The sequence below is a fragment of the Narcine bancroftii genome, chromosome 9, assembly GCF_036971445.1.
Source record: "Narcine bancroftii isolate sNarBan1 chromosome 9, sNarBan1.hap1, whole genome shotgun sequence".
Lineage (NCBI taxonomy): Eukaryota > Metazoa > Chordata > Chondrichthyes > Torpediniformes > Narcinidae > Narcine > Narcine bancroftii.
In genome coordinates this window covers 101,068,006-101,078,475 of record NC_091477.1, presented here as the reverse complement: position 1 = coordinate 101,078,475, position 10,470 = coordinate 101,068,006, and the positions used below count along the sequence as shown (strand labels likewise).

Below are 10,470 nucleotides of genomic sequence, written 5' to 3'. Positions count from 1 at the left end.
TTTTTTGTTTTGTGAAAATGTCATCCATGAGACTGATGATACCACTAGAGGACAGGAATTACAAATCTAAATAGTGCAAGGAGCAGAAGAAACATTGTTGAAATGATCAGAACATGGAGGTTAATTTAGCTCTCTGAGGGTACCAGACCCTGTGACTTCCTGCTTTCAGTCCTCCTGCTAATATCACTATAATCAGAAAACACATTCTTTAAGCACAGTTTTCCATTAACTTTTAAAAGATCGAAAATCGAATCTTGGTTTTTTTTTAAAAAGTGAATGCTCTGTTTAGGAATAATTAGAAAACCAGCAAGAGCAATTTCAGTTGTGAGCGCTCTTGATTGTTAAACTCTCCCTGCTTTTCAGAGGAAATGAGAAATCCAATTAATGATGTGGAGTGGACAAGAAAAGGTGCAATAACACTTTTGATTACTGATGCAATATTGAAAATATATATGTTGTACTTAACTGGAATTTATATGCTCTGTCTGGGAAACATCTGTATGCAAATCCCATTTTTTCAAGGTTGAATTACCTCATAGTCAGTGACCATAAAAAGTCATAGTTTCAGTCGAAGGCTAAACCTCAAGGCAAATCTGCAGTGGTTACAATTCACAAAACAAAGCAATCTAATGTTTACAATGAAAAAAGATTCAAATTCAAGGAAAATGAACAGAAAATTGTTTGGAAATAGTGAACCATTTTTTAAAGTGATTTGTGCCTGGCTATTTTTTTAAACATGCTCATTTTTACTAGTTGAAAATACATTTTAAAAATATACAAAATGTGCATGGAGGTATCGTCCAATGTAATTCTCTTGTGGACTTGCCTATGTTTATGGGGTTGAAGACTCGCAGGAAGCTAATGCAGCGGATTTTAGTTCAAGGCAAAATTTTCCGGTCAATGAATTCCTCCCAGCAGAAACATGGTGTTTTTCTTTAATCTATTCAACAAAACGAAGGTGTCAAAAAAGTCGTGACAACGACCGAGCTTGAAATTTCCTGTTAAAAAAGTTAAATATTTTGTAAGGTCAAGACACAATAGAATAGATGGATTTATTTGGATAGAAATTAGTCATATTGAGCTCACTATTTCATTTCCTTTTGTTTTTTGGTAGGGGGATGTTTTGTCACTGAAAGGTCAAAAGAGACAGAAAACAGCAGAACCAGCAACCCAATTTAAACAAACCTCTTTGTTACTTTGGATGCAAGCACAGATTTCTCTGAACCTGGATAGAAAATACCCAATTTCAACTTGATTTAACTAACGTAATGAAAGCATGGCATACCATGTACATAAAAATAAAAGGGACTCAAATTCTCCTTCCCAGCACTAGCTGAGGTATTCAGCAAAAGACAAATCCTATCCCAAAAGGAACACGAGAAGGGAAATGAGCAGGATCAAGACCTCCCTTTCATTCTCCCGAGTTTCTTTCCTGCAGGTATTTAGTCATTTCTATTTTGACATGTAAGAGCAGTGTTTTGAAGATCAGAGGGATCGCACGTAAAACATGTGAATCTTTGTGGCGTTAAATTTATGCATTTTTTTTAAAAAGAGATCACATGCACTACCACCAAACTACTGTGGAAACAAAGAGGTTTACTATATAGCATAGAACAAAAACATGCAAAATCCCTAAAAAAACACTGATGACACATTTTCTTATCCCTAAGCTGTTGTATTTACAGTGCCATCTGTTACTGTCACATGTTAGGGGGAGCTGGATCTATCTTTAATCCTATTTGTTCCCCAGCATTATTTGGATCATATTTAAGGTAGTTTGTGCACATCTAGATGCCATTTGGCTGGTGATCCAATTGACAGTAAGTATATTCTGTACTGTATGCTGGAGCTGTCAAATGCTGTTTATCTGAGCAGCTATGTTTTGCCTAGGTTTAAAAAATAAAGCGTGGAGATAAAACTTTAAATCAAATTTGCATTTCTTCAAACTATATTATGCAAAATTATTCAAATACTGATGAAAGCCAATTAAGAAAAATGTGATTGCTTTTTAGAGTGTTATGAAACAAATTCAATCCTCATGCTGCTGTTCATCTCCATAAGTCGCAATGACCTTTTGTGAATTATGAAATTTGCTTGTGCACAACATCATGTTCAGGATGTATGTGCTTTCCCAACAGGATTGGTTTTATTTTCACAGTGGGACTTGCTGTTGATAGCATCACCAAAAAATTAATCACTTTTTGAGTATTTATCTGAGTTTTGAACATACGTCAGTTTTTATAATCAAAGATGCCTTGAACCTTTAGCCTGGGAGTAAACATGAGAGAGGTGGGCTTGTAAGTTAGTTTTAAAGCCTTTTCGATTTGCAATGTTATGTAATTATTCATACATTTTGATGCAATCATTTACATGAACACTTAAAATTGCAGACCAAGGCATTTTAACATTTACTTTATTGTTTCAGTTTGTGCCAACACAAAATGATAGACACTTCATCAAATATTTAAAAAATAACATCCATCTTGCTTATACAAATTTACACTTTATATGTACAGAAGTTAGGCCATCCACTGCTTGGTGCATCTTTCTTTTGCACAGCAAAGAAATTCTATTATATCCAGTCACAAAAATTATTTACACACAATAAAATACTAATTAAGAATTCACAACAGTGCAATTTACAAAACACAGAGTTTAATAGGCAAGAATAAATTCTGTGACTCAATCAAGAGATTGTAAACAAATACTTAATTTAAGACAAATAATCATGGTGCTTGGACCAAATGAAAGAAACTGCATAAATTCCATAAAGGGAATGTAGGAATCCATTCCATACATGCCCAAAATCTGTCCAACCATCTGATACTAGTTTCGGTGTACTAGCAGCTTTCTTTTAACTTATCGCACTCTGATTAAAAAAAATAGGGATGGTCTTGAAATTGTTTAATGGTTAAAAAATGTAAGAAAGCAAAACACCAAACCATCTTATATCTCTCCCAATGTTTATTTCCATTGATTTTAATGGAAATAAACTTTAATAAATATGCATATCGGATTGCCAATTCAATCGGCCACCATCAAAAGTGAAGATTGCTTCATATTTTGTAAAAGGACATCCTATCTCTTTCCAGTAGCTTCCAAACTCATATGAACTTGATTTATTCACAAATGTACACCACTGTAACAAGAATTATGTGTATTTCATGGTACCATTAATCTAAAAGGCAAAACACAATTTGACAGTGCAGTGTTGTTTTCTTAGTGCTTACGATATAAATTGAAATAGTTTTCAATTTGATGGTTTATACTCATTTGCTACTCCATAAAGAGAACTTTCAAAAGGCATGAACTTGGCTTACCTATTCATTTATTCTTCATTTCTCAAATTCAAGTATATGAGATCAGAAACAAAACTCTTTATGTAAATAGGGATGTGGTATGATCTTCCAAGAGTGCTTTAATAACAGCTTTTCTCAATCCTTTTATTTGGCTATCACCCCCTTAGGACTCCGCTCAAAGTTTATGGGCTCCCTTCCCTGTGAAGCAGTCAGGTTTTGGTTTCTTCCATATCAACCGCCTACCGACTACATTAAAAAAAACCCATTAAAAATATTTATGTTACGTGAGGTGAAAACAAGGCTTTTACTTAAATGTGCTTTGGGGCCCATTGAGAATGACTGCTTTATAGCACATTTTAATTGAATCTGCATGCCTTCTGGGATCTCAAAATATATATTGAATAAAAATTGCTGGAATTCTTCACACATAATTTCTGATAGAAGTTTGAGATTTTTAAACCATAAGACAGGAAGTGGCTGTCATTCTATCGTGGGTGCATGAGGGAAAATAAATAAGAAATAAGTACATGAGAGGGAGAAAATATTTACTAGTATTTTTAAAAAGAGAAACTTACATGAAATGTACGACAATTAAATATAATATACAACAAATGATGGAATTCAACACCAAAACATGAAAATAATTTAATATTTCATTCCACCTTCCTGTAACAAATGAGGCCACTTCAAATGAAAATGACAATATAGGAATTGAATGAATAATAGGCAATAGGGGATATAATTGATAAATATGTAATTTACTGTGTGAGTCTGTGTGTGTGCACATGTATGCATGCATAAAGTATGGATTTCTGGAGTGTTTGGGGAGTAAGAGTGGTAATTGGTTAGCAGCTAATTATTGTGGAGACAGTACAGTGACTTTGAACTGTTCACCAGCTGGACATTTCCATGGCCACGCTGAAATTAGAAACGCTCCTCCAGTAGACCGAAGGGTGGAAGGGAGCTGGATGTTAACAGGATGAGAGGCATGGAAGCCAGCAGCAACTCTCCAACCCGTCCCAATGCCTCACCTTCATGGACCCATGAGTTATACACTGTACAGCCCTTTAAGGCAAGGGAAAGAAGAAATTTTTATAATAGCTCTATGTGAGCCCCAGTGTCCCATGTAAGGGTCCAATAGTGATTTAAATAACCAGGGAACATCTGAACATTGCCTGAGTCCGTAGAGTATCCAATGTATCTCAAGCACCCAGGACCAAACCCCTACAAAACTGGACAGTTGAGGTTGAGTCAAGGGACCAAGAATTGATAAGATGTTTATAAAGGTACATTCGCCAGTGAGGATATTTGGACGAGTGCTGAGTTCATTGCTTTTGCCTTTAACTTGTAAACCACATCCTGGCCTGTTCCGTCGTGATCACCCTGCTGTTGGCTCTCCGCCTGTCAGTCCACCATTGGGGCACTAATACAAGACTGAAGGTAAAGTATTGCTCCCCTGCACCTGGTCACCAGGTAGTGGCACCCGCCTGTGATCAAATGGTCGATTGTAACCACCTTGTCGCCATTGCAGTGAACGGGAGGAGGGAGCTTTAGGTGGAATCCTGCCAGTCACATTGTCAACTCAAATAGATCGGAACGAGTCCCAGCCGCCCACCATCATCACTGCGGGCTCTTCCATAGGAAGTGAACTGGAAAAGGGACCAGGCCGGCTCACACATCACAACTTCCGTTTCTAAATATTAATTTTACTACTTACTCATTCAGAGAACGAATAAAGTTGGCGCCAACCTGTAAGCCAGGGAATACCCTTTTGGAAAGCATATTGTGCATGCATTTTCCTGAATTGCACGTCGTTCTTCCTCTTTATACCATCTTAAAGTCACTGCAGAGATGAGCTACGGGAAAGGTGAGGGGGCAACGCGCGGCTCTGGTTCCAAAGACAAACACAATTATCCCATTTCTTGCAGATCGCCTTCCTCGCTGTCGTCCGCGGCTGCCACTGCGTCCTGGTCGCTGGCTCCACTGCCCAGCGACGACTCGCTGCTGGTGCTCTCCCCGGAGAGCAACCTGGTCACTCGCAGGTCAGCCCTCAACAACTGCACATCATTGCCTATCGTCAACTCCCCCAGGTCGCCAAGGAGCTCAGTGAAGCCCTGGCGCTCGTCGCTGTGCGACGGTTCTGCCTTGTCCAGGATGTCCTCGTACTCCAGGCTGATCTCCACCAGTGCTCTCTGCTCCTCTTCCTCTCCAACCAGGTCCTCGGTGATGGAGCCCAGCTTCGGGGCGCTCCTGCTCCTCTCCACCGGCGGCTTATAGCTGCACTGGCCGTTCATCAGCTTCCTCAGCGGGACCAGGGGGATGGTCTGTTCCCCGACCAGCTTCTGCTGCTGGTGCCTGGCGTCGTCTCTCCTCTTCAGCCTCTTGAACTCAGCCAGGGCGTTGCTGGAAGTCTGGTAGAGGAGCAGGGCCATGGCCTTTGCCTTCTCGGGTTTGGAGACCAGCACAGCGTGACACCTGAGCATCACCGCCTTGTGCTTCAGTTCGTGCCTGTAGATCCAGGCGAAGATTTTGGGGGATCGAGGATCTGCCACACAGTATGTGATCCTGTGCAGGAGATACAGATGCCCTGGTCTCCTCGCTTTGCCGTCCACGTGAACCATGCGTATTCCCTGAGAGCTGATGGTCAGTTTCATCCTGGTGCCGTTCTTGCCTTGTTCGCTCTTGCTCCAGATTTTGGTCACCGCCGCATCGGCGCAGCCTTCGCCCTTGGACTGGATGGTGGCGGCGTTGCCGAGGTAGAGCACCGTGTAGGTGGGATCAGCGCCAGTGATCTTGATCTTCCTCCGCTTGGACTTGAACATGCCGCAGACTCGGTTGAGGCCACTCTCCGCCACTACGTCCGGGCAAGCTCGGGCAAGCGAAGTGATGCTGTTACAGTTCAAACTCACCGAGTAGCCGAGCTGCTTGGACTGCTGCTTCTCGATTAAATCAAATTTATTTTTCTTCCAAGGTAGCATCGCTGATTCCTCAATATGGGAAATGTGTCCTTAATCTGTTTCCAGTGCGATCACGGCGGGGAGATCAGCGCCTCGGTCGATCCCATGCCTGTCGATGGGCTTCCCGTGGCTCATGTCCCTGACACGGACTCGTGTGAGTTCCAATGGTCCGAGGTAAAGAGCTGGAAATATCAACTGGGGCGAACCATCCCGTCATCGGAGCGGGGAGGAGCCACGGAGGATCAGATTGAGGAAGTTCTTGCCGTGAGTTCCCGAGCAGATGAAGCGCTTAACCATTCGCTTGCCGAGGGCTTCGCCCACGTTCACGGGGAATCTTGATCGCAGGTGCCCAGCCTTCACTGCACGCCGGGTCGCACCAATTGCACATGAACTCCATTGGTTTGCTGCATGGTTTGGCCATCAAAGGAGGCGGAGAGAGAAAAGTAGATCATTTATTCATGAACGTACGATTCCAGCCGTTAGGTTGAGCAAGAAGCTGGTGAGAAGAAAGCTCCTCGGAGCAATTCAACGCTTTGGTGGCCTCAAGATCAACGGCTCGGGGTTCCCAGACCCACTTTGGAAGTGAGTGTTGCAGAGAAACATGTATCAGGCTGGAGATGAGGGCCACGCCACCTGCTGCCAGCATCTCTGTTGTTTCATTGACCCCTGTGCCCACCCACGGCCGCCAGCGCTGCGAAGTTGAGCTCCCTCTCCATCTCTGCTCCCTTTCACACCTTGAAGACCTTGAAGACTTTTCATCGTCTGCTTCATATCCCCTCGTGCGATGAGGTCGTCTTTGTCAAGTCTCCTCAGTCTTCTTCAGTGGCGGAAGAGCTGCTTTCTCGGTCACAGTGTGGATTCTGCCCCATCTAGAGGAGCTATGGGCACGTCTTCACTGCAGGAAGCTCTTCAACCTGATCATTTTGAGTCTGCCAATGAAGAGGGGCGGTGGAGCACACTTCTCAAATGGAGACCAATTTTCCAGGCAGAGAACTTATTTTTTAAATTGCTCCACATTCAGTTAAATTTCTCTGCAAAATTTTCCTCCACCCTACACTTTGTTTCATGGTGATAGGTCAACAAAAGCTTTTGCAACAGAAAGTTGTCAAGAAATGCTATATTATCACCTGACTTTTCTTATTCATGCTCATTGCATTCCTGAGCCATACCTCCAGCGAGATCCTTCCCAGAGTATGACTAATCCACAGGATTAGCTTTAACAAGAGTGGTTAAAATCTGGAATCCGCTGCTCCAGAGAGTGGTGGAGACTTATGCTCTCACCAACTTTTGATAAGCCCTCAAAATTCCATTACATTGAATGCTACAGGGCAACTGCCAGAAAACAGAATCAGTATAGATAGCTGGCATGGATGGAGAATGTCATGGGCCCATTTCCATGTTGAATGATTCCATGATTCTCTGTCTCTACATTGTAGAACTCATGTCATCCCAGCCACCGTAACCAGATCATATGTGCACACCTGGAAGCTGAATTCAAAGTCATCTTCAATGTGTTCACTCAAGTAAAGAGAATAAAACCTGTGCTTGCATCTACAAAAGTTCCACGCCATTACTTACCAATATAACAGGTTCACAATAAAACTCTGGAAAATATTGATTGTTTCCCATTTCTCAGGAAACACCCCTCAGTGGAGGCAGATACTGATGATGAAATTCACCATTATCAGTCTTTTGGCTGTTGGGGAAAAGAGTGTTCACAGATTGTCAGAACTGCTGGTTTACCAGGCAGCCTTGATCCTTACCCAAATATACACTGAAACCTCGTTAGAATGCGATTCGTTAATCCGCAGAATCGCTTATAGCGGCGGTAAATGTGGACCCCAAACCACTAAGGGGCGGGCTGATGACAATCAACCGGCGACCCAACTCCCCGCGCCTGACAGCCCCCCTCCCCTCTGCCTGACAGCCCCCCTCCCCACTGCCCCTGCCCCCGATGCAGGACGTCGGGGCAGGAGCGGCCGGCGCGGGGCACTCTGACGTATATGCATCTGTTCCACGACTCAGCTTGGACCCTAACTACCGCGTTCTAATGAGGTTTTACTGTATGCTTCTGAAACATTTACCATCTCCAGCAGTCACTTTAAGCACTGGAGGGATCTCATTAATGCAATTTATGCAAAATAGTCCAAATCCACTGGAAGGATATACACATATGTCAGCATCCTTTCCTTAAACAACATCCCCAGCACTGAGGTCCTAATTAATCTCAGTAGGCTCCAAAGGTCAAGCCACATTGAAATAGATCTTTCTGAAACAGATACTCTACTCCAAGCTCTGTTACAGCAATAAGTCATGTGGAGGCTGGAAGAGGCTGAAGGATGTTCTCAAAGCCTCCTTGATGATGTTTAGCATCCCATTTTGCTTTGGGAGTCCCTGGCCCATACCTGTACCCCAAACAGAGGATTGTTTGAGATGGCATTGAGAACTCGAGTCCATACAGCAAAAACAAGCAGAAAGCCAGTATAAACAGTGGAAGGAATGCAGCACCTGCCAAACTACTCAATCACCTCCACTATCAAGTACCACTTGTCTTATCCATGGCAGAGTCCATGAGTACCTCATTGGTTTCATTGCCCAAATCAGAGCCCATAGAAATGAAATGGAAACAATTCATCTCTGGTCTTCGAGGTGGGGTGGGGGGCAGAGCTATCTAAAAAGATGAAGACAGTCCTGAGAAACACCTTCAGAAGTTTTTTTTATATCCATTAGAGGTACGACATCACGGGAAGATGTCACTTACTGAACCACTGTCTCCAGAACTCCACGGAATTTCATTTGGATTCATTAACTTCTTCAAAAGAGTGAAACATCTCAACTGAGGGCTCAGACATTGGCAAAACCTTAATCTTAACCGACAAATAAATTTATTAGACTGAAAACCTCAATGAACCATTAATTAATGGTAAGCATTGTGACCCTCTGCTTTCAGGAAATCAGGCAATAGGTTGTATAATTGTAAAGGCGGTACATTATTAATTTTTCTCACAAATTAACTTTACTATTGCTGAAAATAATAAATCAAATTCTGTGTGATAATTCTCAAAATTCCAAGCGTCAAATTAATTTTTTTATTGAATAACATTTGCAGTAGACTAGTTATGTTAGAATTCAGCTATGGTAAGATTACAAATCAATAGCTTCAGTGAGTTAATTGAATACCATTGAGCTGGGAATTTAGCCCCTGCTTCACCATTCAATCTGTCAGTTATATCTGTAAATAATTTCAGATAACCTTCAATGTTAGATTTAATCTTTTGAAAAGGAAAAAGGATGAGGAATATAATATGTGGTTTCCTGGCATCATGATTAGCCATAGTGATTCCATCTTGGTATTTGAGACTTGCTGCTGTTGCACTGCGTGCCACAATATCTCCCATTTTAGGAAGAGCACTGGCACATGCAAAGCTATCATCTGGCAGTAAGTAATGATGACATCAATCAGCATGTAGAGCTGATTTAATGTCAATGCCTTCAAATATGCATGTACTTAATGCACGTGGAGAAGCAAATATTCCTCATGAGGAATCTCTCATGCATGCCATTTAAAGGGATAATCATTGTTAGCTGCTCATTGAGTTTTGATTCAGGCGATGTTTGATGCTTCCAAAATATTTTGTACTTTGAAAGTGGTAGGAGAAGTCTGACAGTGTTCAACTACAATCAGTCTAAAAATGAAATAGCCATCATTTTGAGTGTATTTTGAAAGGTAAAATGCTAGGAGGACAAACAAGAGGAGAGAAAGGTTCTTAACCATAATTGGAGCTGAACTCACCCAACGTTATTTTAGTAGCAATAATCCAAAATCCACCTTAGAGGACTTGAGGCACCAATAATTTTTCCGCCGAGAAAACTAACAGCAACTTTTACCCGTGGGAAGAAAGCAGCACTCAAGAGTGAGCAGGCAGTGCAATCAAGATTGCAAACTTTCCAATGGATATGGGTTCCTTTGATTGCACTCACTTTGCATTGTGGAGATAACATGTAAATTCAAAGATGTACTTCCACTTTCCAGATGTCCAGATGATCTGTGACTTACACAAACTTCAGGCTGATTAGTGGCTGGTATGCATGCAGTGACTCTGTCTGGCCAATGCAGTGTTTCTCAAGTTGTCACATCATGGACATTGGAAGGCTTTAGTGGAGGAATTCCAGATGGCTACGGGGGGGGGGGGGGGGGGGGGGGGGGGGGGAAT

General features: G+C 42.1%; 1 protein-coding gene across 1 annotated transcript; it reads right to left on the bottom strand.

Moving 5' to 3' along the window:
• Positions 1–2,395: 2,395 nt before the first annotated feature.
• On the bottom strand, positions 2,396–6,601 carry fam43a (family with sequence similarity 43 member A). Its single transcript, XM_069897040.1, has one exon. The coding sequence runs from the start codon at positions 6,275–6,277 to the stop codon at positions 5,210–5,212; it is 1,068 nt and encodes a 355-aa protein (XP_069753141.1). The 5' UTR covers positions 6,278–6,601; the 3' UTR covers positions 2,396–5,209.
• Between the last annotated feature and the right edge of the window lie 3,869 nt (positions 6,602–10,470).

What these genes read in the sequence shown, in the direction of transcription:
- fam43a (XM_069897040.1), bottom strand. Translation starts at nt 6,277, where the DNA reads ATGCTACCTTGGAAGAAAAATAAATTTGATTTAATCGAGAAGCAGCAG.